The sequence below is a fragment of the Carassius gibelio genome, chromosome A12 (assembly GCF_023724105.1).
Source record: "Carassius gibelio isolate Cgi1373 ecotype wild population from Czech Republic chromosome A12, carGib1.2-hapl.c, whole genome shotgun sequence".
Classification (NCBI taxonomy): domain Eukaryota; kingdom Metazoa; phylum Chordata; class Actinopteri; order Cypriniformes; family Cyprinidae; genus Carassius; species Carassius gibelio.
In genome coordinates, this window is record NC_068382.1 from 12,089,410 (window position 1) to 12,104,819 (window position 15,410).

A 15,410-nucleotide genomic window follows, 5' to 3' on the forward strand; every position below is an offset into this window, starting at 1 on the left:
CCCTGGCAACCAAAAATACACTTCTTTTGTGACATTTTGCAACGCTCTCTGATCAGTGAAGTCTTTTGTGCTCTCAGTGCTCTGCTATATGGGAGCGCGCGCTCTTCCGGCAGACGTGACCTAAGACCCATATAAGGAAATTCCGCTCCATCTAACGTCACACAGAGCCATACTTGAAAAAAACTTTCCGAAACTTGTGACAAACCGGAAGGAGTATTTTTGGAACAGAAATACTCCTTCAAACATACAACTTAATTTTTGAAACTTTGTCCATGTTTAGCATGGGAATCCAATTCTTTAACAGTGTAAAAAACTCAGTATGCATGAAATAGCATTTCACCCCCCCCCCCCCCCCATAATTATCTATCTATACGTTAGCCAATTTAATCACTTACACTGAAAAATACAACTGCATCAAATAATATAATGAGATTATTTGAAATATTTTTAATATACTGTACAAACAAGAAATAATGGCGGAAATGATACTTTTCAACAAAATAGTGAGATTGTTTACTGGGTGAGTCACTGAGTGGTTCATTCAAACGATTCATTCAAACGGCAGATTCATCAGATGTTTATTCATGGGATAATGAAACTTTGGCACAACCAGTTCATTCTGGAATCAATCAGCAATGAATCATCTGGTTGCTGTGAGATGTTTCAGCTAAGATAAAAAAGGGACCTAATATTATAGTATTTGCTTATTGAACTGTTTATAGCACTATTAAGGAGTCATAATGGCGAAAACATTGTGTGCTGTTGCCTAACTAACGGTATTTAAAATATAAAGACTTTCCATTTTGTATTTTTACCTCAGGATGCTGAGTGTTGTGTGTTTTGATTTCTTCTGAAGAGGCTTTCTTCAGGAGCGCAACCTTATTCCACGGTTATTCAAACAGGAAAGAAATGACAAAAAACATGCAAAGAATATTAATATTATCACTGACTTCAGTATAGCATGAGTTTAAGCATTTTCAGAAACTCCCGTTAATCAATGAAGTCAGTGAATTCTGGTCGCGAGCGCGTGCGCTGAACAAAACTCCAGGGCTTCAGCGATGATTCTTCTGAACGCCTCTGATTGGCCATTGCATTCATAAGCTCAACAAAATTGTGCAGGTTTGTAATAATGCGCAATGCTGTAAAACGCGTAAAAAGAAATATCATGCAACACTTTTCATTTCATTTTCATCTTCACTTTGATGAATCATTTGAACAATTATTTTTAGGTTAAGTATCCCTTCAGTGAGTGATCCTTATTTCTTAACCTATGTTTATACAACATAGCCTACTGTACACACAGTAACAAAGATGAACCTATTGACACTTTTAAAGCATAGGCTATAATTTTACCTCGCCTATAGGCCTATCACTTCCTCTTGCAGTAGCTATGCCTCTTTGTCAACTGCTCCATGGCATGTGAGAAACAGTCCAGATATTTTCCACCAAAATAGGTGGTAGAGCGTGGTCAGGGCGTGTTAAATACATCTTAAAAAGTCATTTCAGACAATAATTGGTAGTAGTGTGTGTTCAGACGCCCTCTTCTTGCCCATTTTGACGCTGCAGAAAGAAGCGAGCCTGGGCTGTCTGTCCTGTTTTAAAGCTCAGCCAATCCTCTCTGTGTGAGGGGCTTCAGCATCATGATATTTAACACACCCACCCTGACCATCCGACAGAGGTATTTCCTCAAGCGCTTGTCAAAGGGCGAGCATCACCTGAGCTGGATGTTCATCAAGAAACGCTGAAACTTTCTCCAAAGATCACATTTGTCGACGGAAGGAGGTGCAATGCCACACTTTCTCGAAACCTGCCAAGGCTGCCATGCGTCTCATCGCTTTCAGCGACTGAACATCTTTGATTTGTACCGGATAAGAAGCGCAAATGAACTTGTGCAGCTGTGAAAGAGAGCTCGCGCGTTGTGTGGACAGATGTTTTCTCCTTACACTGAGATGCACCGCGGCAGCGCGAACACGCACTTTTGTGGATAATTTCTCTGACGAGGTTTGACTTTATTATAGGCTATTTCGCAAATGTCTGCAGCTATTAAATGTTAAAATACACTATGAGTGATTGTGTCGGAGATTGCTCTGACGTCTCATGACTGTACGGGTGGAATTTAATCTCGAGCGCACGTAAATAACGGGATTATTGCTTCGCATGGATTTGGATGAGCGCTGTGCTAAATAAACCATACTTTCTGCCCTTGAACTGGCAAATAAAAAAGAAATTGTTACATGTGTTCTTCTCATAAAATTGGGAGCCCGTGTTTTTCATACTGTTGGCGATGTAGTGCGCTTGCTCACTTTTATCCCTGCCTTTCCAAACAAATCTTTTCTCGAACAGGAGACCCCGAAGATGATCCTCTTTAGAAAATTCCGCGTCTTGATTCTGATGGTGTTTCTTATAGCCTGCTCTATGCACATTATGATAGACTTGTTACCGAGGCTGGAGAGACGGAGCAGTAGCGCGTGCTCGTGCTCACACACACCCAGCGAAGAGCCGCAGAACTGGGCTAAGCATCGAGCCAAGCCGGGATCAGAGTCCGGCTGGCCTAATAAACACACGCTCAGAATACTTCAAGACTTCAGCAACGAGCCGAACTCAAACCTGTCCTCTCACTCGCTGGAAAAGATCACCGTTGGGGAGAGATCCGAGGCTCTGAAAAGATTTGAGCAGTTGACAGGTGACGAGAAGAGGCACGCGACACGGCACTCTACCTTGAAGAACGCAGTTGTCAAGGGTTCGAGGCTCTCTGCGCTATTTGAGCATCCTTTATACACCAGGCCATTGCCACCTTTAACAGAGGAAGACACTTTGTTCAATGTCAACACTGATATAAGATTTGACCCTAAAGCTGCAGAGAACCCAGAGTGGTAGGTTGAGAATCTCCGTTTTTTTCTTACAAATAATCATGTTTTCCCCAAATATGTTGATTTCCCAATAATGATAATTGAAAAAGTAAAATAAAAGTGTAAAAAAATATAGTATTTGATGTTATTATTACAAATATTAATAATATTTTTTTATTATGCATTCTTGAGAATGTAAATTAAAACACCTCATGGGGTTTAGAACAACATATGAGGTCATCTCTGAAATTGCACAACATTCATTGCATTTGGGACATGTCTTTCCTGTAGGAATGGGGAAGGTAAAGATGGGAATTATGCTCCTACGGGCGAGATGTCCTCAGATTCTTACCCAAACTGGCTCCGCTTCCACATTGGGATCAACCGGTATGAGCTGTACTCCAGGCACAACCCAGTCATTGATGCAATGCTGAAGGATCTGGTGTCACAGAGAATTACCAGTGTTGGTAAGGCAATATTTGAGATTACACAATAGCATTAGACGTAAATTTAAAAGGGAAGGTGATTTTAGGATTGCATGCAGTGGTACTGTTCTGATGCATGTTTTGAGTGCAGCATCATCTTTTAGTGCTACCAAATAGATTCACTCAATGAAGTTTCTCTAAGATAATGGCTAAACTCTTCCTGCACTCTGGCTGCAGATGCATCAATAAAACTGGAATCAGATTCACAGGTAGTGGATTCAGGTGAATGAATGAGAAGAGCGTGCAGTTTAGACTTTATCAAGCTCCATGCTGTGGGAAAGTATCTCGGGCCAAGCATACATATCGTCCAGTAGACTTGATGGGTTGCATTTATGTGAAGCCCCAAGGTCAATAACTCAACTTATTACATGGCTCTCCTGAATACTTGATTCTGATTGGATGATCACTGTATTTTGTGGTCAGAACATTTTTGTAAACTGTATATTTGACCAGTGTCCCTTGCAACCAAAAAGCTCTCACATCAACACAAGCTTCTCAGATCATAAAACAATTCAATCAATATTTAATGTCCTTTTATTTATATATTAATCAGTGTAATAAGGGAGATGGTGTACAGTAACCCAGTCATTATCACAAAATAAACCCATTCAGCATGATCCAGACCCCTCTGGTTCATGCCAGGGTATGGGTTTATTTTGATTTATATTGACCGGTTGACTGTAGGCTACATTTATTCCTCAATAATATACTGTTGTGGGTTTCTAAGTACTGTAAGTTGCATGTTAATCTGCAGTGATAGCGATCTTTAAAAAAACTGCATGGCACGGCAAGTCTCTTAAGTGACCCGAGGCAGTGTCTCCTTGGTTTCCTTCATCTGTGTGTGTTTGCCTGCATATTACAACACGCTCCCCCACCCCCCCTTTTTTAAGGTCTTATCAGCTTCTCTAAAAGAAAATGTGCATGTCCAAAATACACTTGTTGCCTTTGTTTTTTTACAACCATTTTTAATCAAGTACAAGGCTAGAACCATCTGCAATGACAGGAAAATAATTTTTATTGCAGCTATTGCTGCTTGCATAGTGAGTCTTATCCCAAATGGTTAATTGTAAAAAGGCTCAAGTTATTTTCCTGATATGAAAATTTAGCATCACTCTTATTCTCTCTGTAGCAATGAAATCTGGAGGCACGCAACTGAAGCTCATCATGACATTCCAGAACTATGGCCAGGCGCTCTTCAAGCCCATGAAGTAAGTGATACAGTAAGAGGAAGATGATGATGCAGTTGTTAATATTATGATTGTGTAAACCATCTATAATCTTGGCATCAGGTTTTTTTTTTTTTTTTTTTTAGTCTTTATTGGTTACTGCTTCTAAGTTCCAGGCTGAGAACATGTCTGATTGTCTTAAGGGATTTTTTCTCGTTCTGTAAAGTTGTCTATACCCTGTTATTAAATCTTCTGACGGACACCATTGTGTGGTGCTTTTAGCTCAGCTGCTCAATTCTATTTGGGTATGTCTCTTATTATAATTGGGTGATAATATACTCGGATCAAAGCTATTGAAAAAGGGTTTCTAGTCGTCGGTGTAGTGATCCACAATGGACGGATCATATCCCATTTGAAATGTAGGTTACAAAGGGAAGGAGGTTGTTTTTATGGATTTGACAACCCCTCAGCACAAATAATAGTTGCCTCCCTGTAATTTTTCTGGATCTATAAATGGCAGCAAGTAAATCTTTGGTGTCATTGTCAGATTCAGAGCAGCAGCCCCTCCATCTGCATTTGCCTTAATTGTCAGTTTCACAGACACTGCTTATGCTTTCTCTGGCAGATTAGTATTTAATGTCTTAGTGGTCTCATCGCTATAATTGAGATTCACTCTGTTTCCTCAATGGTTTTTCATAGCACCAGTTAAAGAGTAATGTATACAGGATGTGGGCCTTGGTGACTGAATCATTACTAATGTGTTGGTTGACCGTATGTCCTGCCAGCTGAGTGCCTTTATTGATCATGAAGCTGGTGTTCAGACTGCAGACATCCTGTATTCATGAAGGCATGGTTTAGCATTGACAGACTTTATTATGAGATGCTTTTCCGTATGTGAGTTGATCAATACTCTTGAATTTTATGTAGATGAATGTATAATGCCCATGCTGTTTTTCTGTATAATGTTTTCAGAATTAAGGAAGGCAATATATGAGGCGCATAAATATGTCCCAGAGGTTCAGAGATGTTCTGGGGGAGTATTTAAGGAGAGATAGGAACAATGGGTCTTTGGTGACAAGCAGCTGATAAATGTTATTAGAGAGAGGAGGTCTGAACCCAGCCTGTTCCTGCTATAATTAGCACAGACCAACAAAGACACACTCATTTCTTCTATCCACAAGCTAAACAATTCACCCCCATGAGATCATCCTTTCCCTTGTGTTCTCCTTTTTCACTGATAGTTTGCAACCCAGGACTTACTCGTCCTCCATTTAGTAACTAATGTTTTCACAAACTGATTTGTCTACGTGCTTTCCATACCTTCTCTGATGAGTCAGGCAAGGACGTGTTCTTGCAACATGTGTGGTTTAGCAGAACAAGTTTCTTTCTTTTGATTCATGCCTGCGTGCTTAAATATGCCATACACTCAGACTTTCCTTTATTACTGTACAGCCTGAGAAAATTGTCTAATCAGCTTTAATTCTCTTAATCGTATTAACCAAGAATTAAAAGGCAATTGTATCATCATTCACTTACCTTCATGTCATTCCAAGCCTGTATGATTTTCTTTCATCAGTGGAGCACAAAATTAGATGTTTATAAGAATGTTCACGCTGCTCTTTTTTGACACAGTGAAAGTGAATGGTGACCTGGGTTGTTACACTCCAGAAATAAGAGAAAAACTGCATAAAATGGTGAAGGGTAAGGTGTATAACAATTTAAAGGTCATATGGTGCTTTTTTAAAATCATTTTTAAAGCTTGCCATTCGCTTTCGTTGTATGGAAAAGAGCAGTCACAAAACCATGCCTAACATCTCCAGAATAAAGAAATCCATACAGGTTTGGAAAAACATTAAATGTTTCCTTCACTTATTAAAAATTTGTGTGTTTTTGGCAGATTCAATTTGGGCTGCTGAAAGCTGGTTAGATTGTTAGATAATTCACTATGATCATTTGATAGAATTAAAGCACTTTGATTGGTCTCAAAAGCAGGTCTTTTTGTCAGGAATTCTTATGAGGCTTGTTAGCTCAAGCATCTGCTTATGCAGAATTATTTAACAGAATTAATGAAACTCTGTGATGAATGGGTGTGTGAGTGGATTAGACTGATCAGAGGGGGTGATAGTTGTTTTTAAGGCATTCCACAGTCTACAGTCAAGGTTTAATAAAGAAAAGAAACAAGAACTCAATGTAGGAGAAGAAAGCTCTTCTAAATGCATCATTGCTCAAGCATTATTTAAAGATAAAGGAGATTTCAATAGCAAACAGACAGGTCTTAAAGGCTGCTCTCTGAGGCATGAAATGCTCCAAAATGGATCTGTCCTGAGACATAGAGGCAAAGGGACAACAACACAATCATTCTCATCTCCTTGAATATATCACGTAATAAGCATATGCCTAACACAGACTTTGGCAAGTGATTCTTAACTGGGTTTGCTTTACACAGATTATTCCGTTGGAAACCGAGCCTTATTTCAGGTACCCAAATTCATTATTGTAAGAAAGTTATCAGAAATGTCCTTAAAATCAAATATTAAAATCTATTATATGCATATATCCACCATAATGCAAAATTATTTAAAAATATATTCTAAATTATTGGTATGTTTTTGATTGTTTTCAAGTTTCGACACAAAATAAATTATGGTCAACACAAATGAAAACTATTCAACATAGTTTAGAATTGTATTTTTTTTCTAGCTGTAGTTGTGTTCTTGGCTTTTGAGGCCTTTTTTGTGTTTTATTTATTTTGTTAGCCTAACTATGGTTAATTATAAGGTTAAAGTTAATTTTATTACAGTATATATAGTTTTTTCCCCTGTTGTCCACACCCACCAGTTGAGAAATACTGGAAGAACATCTCACATAGCTGCACGACTTTGTGTTTCAGAGAGTTTGAATGAAATGAATCAGATGAATGAGTGTTTGCCTGTTATCTCTCACCCATGAAACCTTCATTAGTGTGATCCACCATGTAGCTGACTGCAGCCCCGCTTCCTCAGAAGCACTGACATGCTTCATCCATAATTAGCTCCTCCCTGGTCACACTAGACGGGATTTTTGGACAAACATGCTGTCATTGATTAAACTAATCTGATGAGTCATTCCGGTGCTCGCTTAGCTGTTTGACAGATGAGAGATGCTAATGTAAAATTTACACTAGAGGTATGGATTTCACCTCAGACGGTACAAGGAGAAAGAGATGGCCCACTCATAAAATATTTTATTTGAGAAACTGCTAAATGTAAATTCCGTCCCTCAAGATAAGAAATGTTACAAGAGCCAGCTTTTTGATAGTTGTTTATTCTAGAGCATCTGTGTGCTTTATAGCAGAAATTATGTTTTAGTGAAATATACTAAAAATTTTATGTTTACTATAGTTAGTATTATATTATATTCTATGAATTATTTGTGAGAGTTTTTTTAGAAAGAGTTTGCTACAATTTAATTTACTTAATTAAAGGATTTAAATGGATATAAGGAAATAAGGGGAAAAAATGCAGAAAACAGTAAAAGACCTAGAATTTATTGTAAAAAGTAATCCATTTGCCATTTCAGTATGCTGTAAATGTTTCTTGTCACATTAAATTCAATAATGCATTACATGAATCACATAAATGACAGTTTATTTTCAATTCAAAGTGAAGGAAGTTGTTGTTTACATCACTAGAAATTATTATAACATTTATGTTGTAAAACAGTTTGCCTTTACTTATTTGTGTGTATCTTATCTCACGATATAGGCCAGTGGGTATCTGAAGTTAATATCAAAACGAAAGCTTGTATTTGATAATGCCTTGCTCAAGTATAAAGCCAAAAAGAAGGAAAAAAGTTCCCAGCCACCTACCTGAGAAGCCTTATGCTGGCAAACTTTGGAAACTTTTTAGTGTTTGCTATGACATTAACCAGGGCTGGACTGGCACTGAAAATAGCCTAAGCCTAATGCTGGCCCATCACAACCCAAAGCAAATAATCCCCCACTAAATGTATCACTTATGCATATTTACATGTACATGCATTTACATGTATTCATTTAGCTGACGCTTTTATTCAAAGCGACTTACAATTGCTATGCATGTCAGAGGTCACATGCCTCTGGAGCAACTAGGGGTTAAGTGTCTTGCTCAGGGACACATTGGTGTCTCAAAGTGGATTCGAACCCGGGTCTCTCACACCAAAGTCATGTGTGTTATCCACTCATACCCACACGTATAATACAAACTACTGTCTGCTGTACTTTCTAGTTTGTATTGATTTTGTACTGTGTATGAAATGTTTACATTGAAACGGTGGCCTAGTTAAATTACACAACAAATGAAAAAATCTATATTTTTTAATGCTCAAATACTTTCTTCTATCCCAGATTGATATAAATAAGTAAATTGTAGGCTGAAATCTAACAAATCTTAACACTGCAGTCATGAGCATCCCAAACACAGCCACATGGGCTTAATCAGTGAGTTTGGGTGGGAATATCTGCTTTGTTGACCAGGAGCTGACTGGACAAAGTGACTCGACCTGTCCATCTGAAAAATACCCCGTGGCATTAACATGTCTTTATGCGTTTTGTTTATGCCGTTTAGTAGCCACAGGATCTCGCTGAAAGCATCTTAGTTATTCATGTGGTTTATACTAATGCTAGATTCTCAGTCACAGAAGCGTGTGCTCCAGGGCTGTCTGTCATATTGGATTACTGTCTGAATGCTCTGAGGTTTTGAGTATCCACAAGGTTAATGATATCTACCCTGACAGTACAGTTTCCACAGATCTGTTCCTATCCCAGATATGACTCTCATGACAAAATCTTCCACAGTACAGACCAGAGCTCACTCTTATTTATAATGCTTCTGCTTAGTTCTTGCCCTGTCTTTATCGAGGCCTTTGGCAAGACTTGTAAAAAGGGATACACATCAGCTTAATGCACCATTAAATTCTAAAACTGCATGTAGCTTTAAAGCATTTATTTTCTTAGTTTTTAGTTGTGTTTACAGTGATAATTTACTAAAGAGAGGTAATCGATTTGACCAATATTGACGTTTTATGATATTTTCCCTACTGAATTGATAAGTGATTCTTCAGTACTGAGACCACTGATGAAAAAAATAAATAATAAAATAAATAAATTAGTGAATCTCTAAAGATTTGCACAAAACAATGCCCCTGTGTGTTCAAAAAGATGTCTTCGCATGTGAAGTAACTTTTTTTTTTCACAGCCATTAATTATCAAGTAATAATCATGTAACATTTTATACTTAGAGCCATTGAGGCATAGCCCAAAAAAATATTAAAATAAATATGATGGCATAAATTGGTGTAAGTGTAATTTTTTTAATTATAATAATTATTTTAAAAAATACTATTTGTAATGCATGTTATTTATTTAGTTGTTTCAGTCTTAATAATTTTGAAATGTATTATTATAATCAACCATTTTTTTTTTTTTTTTTAATCAGTTAATCTCTGTTATTTAGTGTCTGCCTGTTGGTGTAGTTTTAAAAGCAGAGGGGCATATGAGCAGCAACAGAGTACACAGCAACACAAACAGGTCTATTTTATAACCTGTAGTTACTGTCAGTCGAGCACCTCGGGGAATAATTTGCTGATAATGAGGCACGAGGTAAAATACTGTGTTCACAGTTGTTGAAATTCTTGATTGTCTCTCTCAATTATAATAACACAGACATTACATGCATGATTTTATCTCTTCTCAGTAGGACAAACTCTCTAATTGGCCCTAACCATTACGTTGAATTTAAGAGATAACTGGGGGACAACAGAAAGCATGCAACTGGGGACAACCGAGTGCACAATGCTAACTCTGCAAAGTTGTTTGGTTCACTGCAGTGTGCTGCAGCTTATGAACTCAACCGAAGCTTTGAAGACATCTGTTCTACAGCTTAGCTTTGAATGAGCACGACTTTTTCTCCGTTTTCTCTTTGCAACTCTGGAATGGCTTTCAGATAGCACTGATCTGTGGAGGATGTGGACCGCTCGTCTGAATGGCCTTGACTTTCCTCTTTACTGTCTTCTCACTTGTGTTGGAGTAACAGTGAGGCTGGGTAGGCAAAATAGATGATGTAACTGGCCTTGGATTCAAATGCCCACAACTAATCTGTGTTAGCAGGCGGACTCCCTCCCTCTTACCCTGTCTCTCTCACTTATTCTCTCACATTTTTTATATTTCTCCTTCTGCCTCAGGATTAAAGCAGATACTTGTTTGTGTTGTGATAAATGCTTCACTATATCCAGGAAAAGCACAGTGCTTTGTACCTCTTAAGCTTCTGCATTGGGAGCTCTCTGCTCCTGTCCATAGAGTTTCATAGTCAAAGATCAAGTGCAAAGAGAATAGCGTGGCCGGTCATTCCTACTGTGCAATACATTTTTATGCCCACCCATCATGTATCTTAATATATTGGAACTCACAAGTTTTAAGGACTGAATTCATATTCATAAGTGAAGATGGGCTGAATTTTTATTGATGTGGATGCCACACGTCCCCAGGTAGTCACTTCTGACATGAAAAATGTTGATTCGGCTTTTAGAATAAGATATATTCTATCTAAATTTTCTTTATAGAATATCTCATGATAAGATTTAGAGAAGACAAATTTAGAAGTCAAGGAGGTCAAACGGTACTGCATAACAGAAATGACCTAGCAATGGATTACCCTCTGTTAAAACTGAAGGAGTGACAGTTGTCTGTGTTTTAACCCAAGGCATATTCCTAATGGGCTGTTAGACTGGGAGATGTAGGCTAATGACTGAACAGCACTAGAGCAAAACAGTTTGCAGGAGCCCATTGATCTGTTTACTCAGGATTGCAGAAATAGGCAATAGACCTGAGAAAACATGTGACCCCATTTGTGGTACAGCATATGCAAATATGAGCTTTGGAATCTAATTTTGGTTTTGTGTCTAATCTCTAACCATGCAAAACAAAGTGCAGCCATTATATTTGGTCATTAGAATAATGTTGTTGCTCAGTTCGAGGATTCAGAAGAAATGGCTTTGTCATGCGGAGTTCCATCGAGTATTCACGTTTAGACACACCTGGCCAACACCCAAAAAGCTCTCATTGAGAAACTGTCTCAAGTTCTCCATAATCCATGTCTCCACAAACACTGTCCCTTCTAAAAAAAATCAGCCTTACCAACACACATTATATAAGCCTAATGAATTATTCCAGGAGTAAGATGTAAGACGTTCTTTGTTGGGTCAAAAAGTCAATGAAAACTCACACTAAAAGCTTATATCTCAAAGTAACGCTTTTCTGTATGTATGAACATATATAGAGAGGAAGATGCAGGATATTGCTCTATGGTCTACCCTTCTTCTATAATCTATATAGCCTGTAATCTACTCGCTCTTCAGAAAGGCACTATGCCACGTACTGCACTCTACCAGTGACTTTTTATTATCATTTATTGATTTCCCCTGTCTTTTGTGTCTATGCTCAAGGAATTATGAAGGGAAGTTCTGCATAACTGGAAAATATGAACTCTTCAAACCAAGCCAGTATAAAAATTGGAGTTAATCCAAGCTTTCGCTTAAACTTTTTTCCCTCCTCTATAAAACATCTCAGACTGTTCCTATAAATGTTTAACAATTTTAATTCTGGCACTGGGTGGATGATATGTTTCCTAGTGTGCTACGGTCAGCTACTGGATTCCATGTTCCCACCACACGGTCAATAGCATGTGATTTAAATAGAATTTAAGGGTATTTTGACCCTTTATTTCATTGTGTGAGATCTCAGAAGTACAGAAGCCTTTGTCTCTTTTAAGCCCCTTTCACACTGCCATTCCGGCAAATACACGGGTAAAGTGTTCCGGCAATTGTTCCCGGGTCGCTAGATTTTGCACTTTCACACTGCCAGTGATTACCCGGGATATGCGCGTGCTTTCACACACAACCTGTAAAGATCCCGTAACGACACGTGACATCAGGGTGTGACGTGTAATGTATGAGTCGAAAACATTAGGCACGTTAAACTTTCACTGAAGCAAGCAAGCGATCTCGGCGTCAGCACAGAAAGTGAGGAACTAACTGATCTCTGCTTCAGTACAGTTTGCACATAGTCGCGAACGTTGATCTTCCTTCAAAACAGCCGGTAAAAGAGTTGCGCGATAACGTGCGCCATCACTTCGACACGGCATTAGATCTGGCTTTTGTTCACGAAGTGCCCGTCTCGGGTTGAACCCAGCAATGTTACTAGGCCCCAGACCCGGTTTCAATGCCGGAATCAATCCCGGGACTTGTTTGCTTTCACACAGAAGGCGACCCGGCAATGTTCCGGCTGTATACTGGGTCCAACGTGCAGTGTGAAAGGGGCTTTAGTCTCTTTTGATTTGATTACAGTTGTCTTTCTTCACAACTATAAAAGAATAAAATGAACCAGGAATTTTCCAAGTTCATTCATTTGCATTTGTGGCGTAATGTTGATTACCACAAAAAAAGTCCCTCCTTGCCTTCCTTTTCTTTAAACAAAGAAAAAAAATCTTAGTTACAGCAAGGCACTTAAAATGCCAGTCTGTAAGCGTAAACACGCACTGTTTCAATGTGTTACAAGCAAAATCGAATTCTATATTACTCTCAATCAACAGCCACAAATACTGTTGAATGTTTGTATTTAAAACTTGTATTGAACCAGGAATATTCCTTTTAAACCATTGACTCTCCTGGAGAGGAAGCCTGTGTGTCTAAATGAGGAGTGAAAGCAATGACTGTGAACACCAGTGCTTGGTTTACTTTAGACTGTTGTAACCAGGGCTGGGCCTTTTCTTGCCCTTTAATTTATAGAGCTCTGCTTATCAATTCTCGCTTTACTTTTCCACCCACTAATTTACCTAATTTCATGGTGGGATGCTTACCACAGAGTTTTTATCCCTGTTCATTGCTTACGGCTGCATTTTACCTGGGCATGATGTTTGTTATGGGGGCTGGAAGGAATACTAAAACATTACTCTGGAGAAAAGAACTGCAATTGCGATGTGTTCACTTTTCAAACAGGGAGTAAGCTAATGCGTGTTTATAGAGAAGAGGTCTGCATTAGTCTCAGGTATTCTGCAGGGGGTCTGCAAATTATTGTTTGATTTAAGCTTTGTGGGAAAATTAAAAATATGTACTAAATTAAAAACAATATTACAACAACTTTCCACGTTCAACCATTTTTTCTTATTCAGCCTATTATGAAGTCCAAATTAATCTAAAAGTTTAATTGTTTTTCACGGCTTAAAGTGTAGTTTCGAAAAATTACATTTAAAATGTGCAAAATATGACTCAGTTTCAGTAATGAATATTTAAACTACTTTGCAATGTGACTATCATAACAAATTAAAATGCATTAATATGGTAGTTTATGCATTTTATTATTGGCCAGGCTTAAAAAATGAGTTTATACATTATGTAATACGGAGTCTCTAGCTATCCACCAAAGGGGTCGTTGGAGACCCCTGGTTTACTGTAAATTATTCGAACATATACAACGAAGTCATGCTGTTTTGGCAATTAGAAAATAAGAAAACATGTCGGGCACAAGTCAGCCCTTACCAACAGCCAGACCAAACTGCAGTGGTATAATTACTCTAATTATCTCTGCAGTAAATCTGAAGCCAGACATGAAAGAATTCAGGAACATCTTTAATTATACGCAGTGGGGACCAAATAAGCACCTAGAAACTAGAAGATGTTTTATATAGAATTTATCTGGAAAACGTCTGATTTTAAAATATTGGGAGGAACTCTTCAGAAATGGTGTCTCTTCAGTTTGTTGAAGTGGCAAAGCTTAAGCCTCAATTCATTTTCAAAAGACCTGTTAAACCGGTGGCACACCAGGAGACCGTTTTCTTAATCATTTCCAAGCGCTCGAAAGCTGATTGATTTTGCATTTGAAGCACTTCCTGTGCAGTATGTTGTTGTCATCAAGAATTTCAGTTCGCAACAGGTCAAACGGTAATTAAGTTGGGCTTCAGGAAACTGATCTTGAGGGTTTTTCCCCCCGCAGCGTGACAGAGGAGGCTTTCTGATGCAGGTGCAGTGTGCTGCTGGCTATTGTCTGCCTTCTGATTGCTCCCCCTCAGGGCCTGGGACGAAGGAGGTGGGGCCGATGGGAAATGCACACCGTAGCAGAAAAAGGAGACAGCGGGAGACAACAAGGGGTGGTGTCTGTGGTTCAGTTTCAAAACCTAGTGAGCTGCCCTGCTGTCTACATTGGCAGCTGCCTACATAAGTGATTCATTTAGATGGCTCTACTTAAGGTTCTGTCACAATTTTCTACAAAATTCTGCAGGCAAAAAAGGTTGATTGTCTGTTGACAACAGTGTAGCGATATATCAAAAGCACAGATCACACAAAAGCCACTTTTAAACCAAGCAGCTTTCTGTTGGTCAGTGCGGCATATTTGTGTGACCAACTTGAACCTGAAAATGTTTCCACTTACTTGACTGTTGTTGATTCCTGTTAAACTGACTGGATTGCAATGGTAAATGTGACCACTACTTTTCACTAGTTTTTAATGTTTTTAAAATATGGCCCTTATGTTCCCCAAGTTTGCATTATTTATCACAAAATATGATAAAAAATTTAAATAACGGTTTTCTCTTTTAATATATTTTCATATGTAATTTATTCCTATGATGGCAACGCTAAGATTTAAGAGAGAGGGGCTAAACATGCTAAATATTTATTGAAACAGTATTTAGTAAAAAAAAAAAAAAAAAATATATATATATATATATATATATATATATATATATATATATATATATATTAAAAAAATCTACATTTTATTTGCTTTGTTCGCCATCTTGGATCCTGTTGGGAGCATGGCTATAAGATGCCTTAAAATGCTGCCTCCGTTTTGTAGGCAGCTCGCTAGGTTTTAGAGCATAACAAAATATGACAGGTAATAG

General features: G+C 38.2%; 1 protein-coding gene across 1 annotated transcript in view; it reads left to right on the top strand.

Moving 5' to 3' along the window:
• The first annotated feature begins 1,601 nt into the window (after positions 1 to 1,601).
• Positions 1,602 to 15,410, top strand: part of LOC128025143 (extracellular serine/threonine protein kinase FAM20C) — a 44,813-nt gene continuing 31,004 nt past the window's right edge. Inside the window, exons 1-3 of the mRNA XM_052611186.1 lie at positions 1,602 to 2,873; positions 3,141 to 3,316; positions 4,464 to 4,542. Of these exons, the coding sequence (XP_052467146.1) occupies positions 2,356 to 2,873; positions 3,141 to 3,316; positions 4,464 to 4,542 (773 nt within the window). The 5' untranslated portion in view covers positions 1,602 to 2,355. The remainder of the gene's footprint in view (positions 2,874 to 3,140; positions 3,317 to 4,463; positions 4,543 to 15,410) is intronic.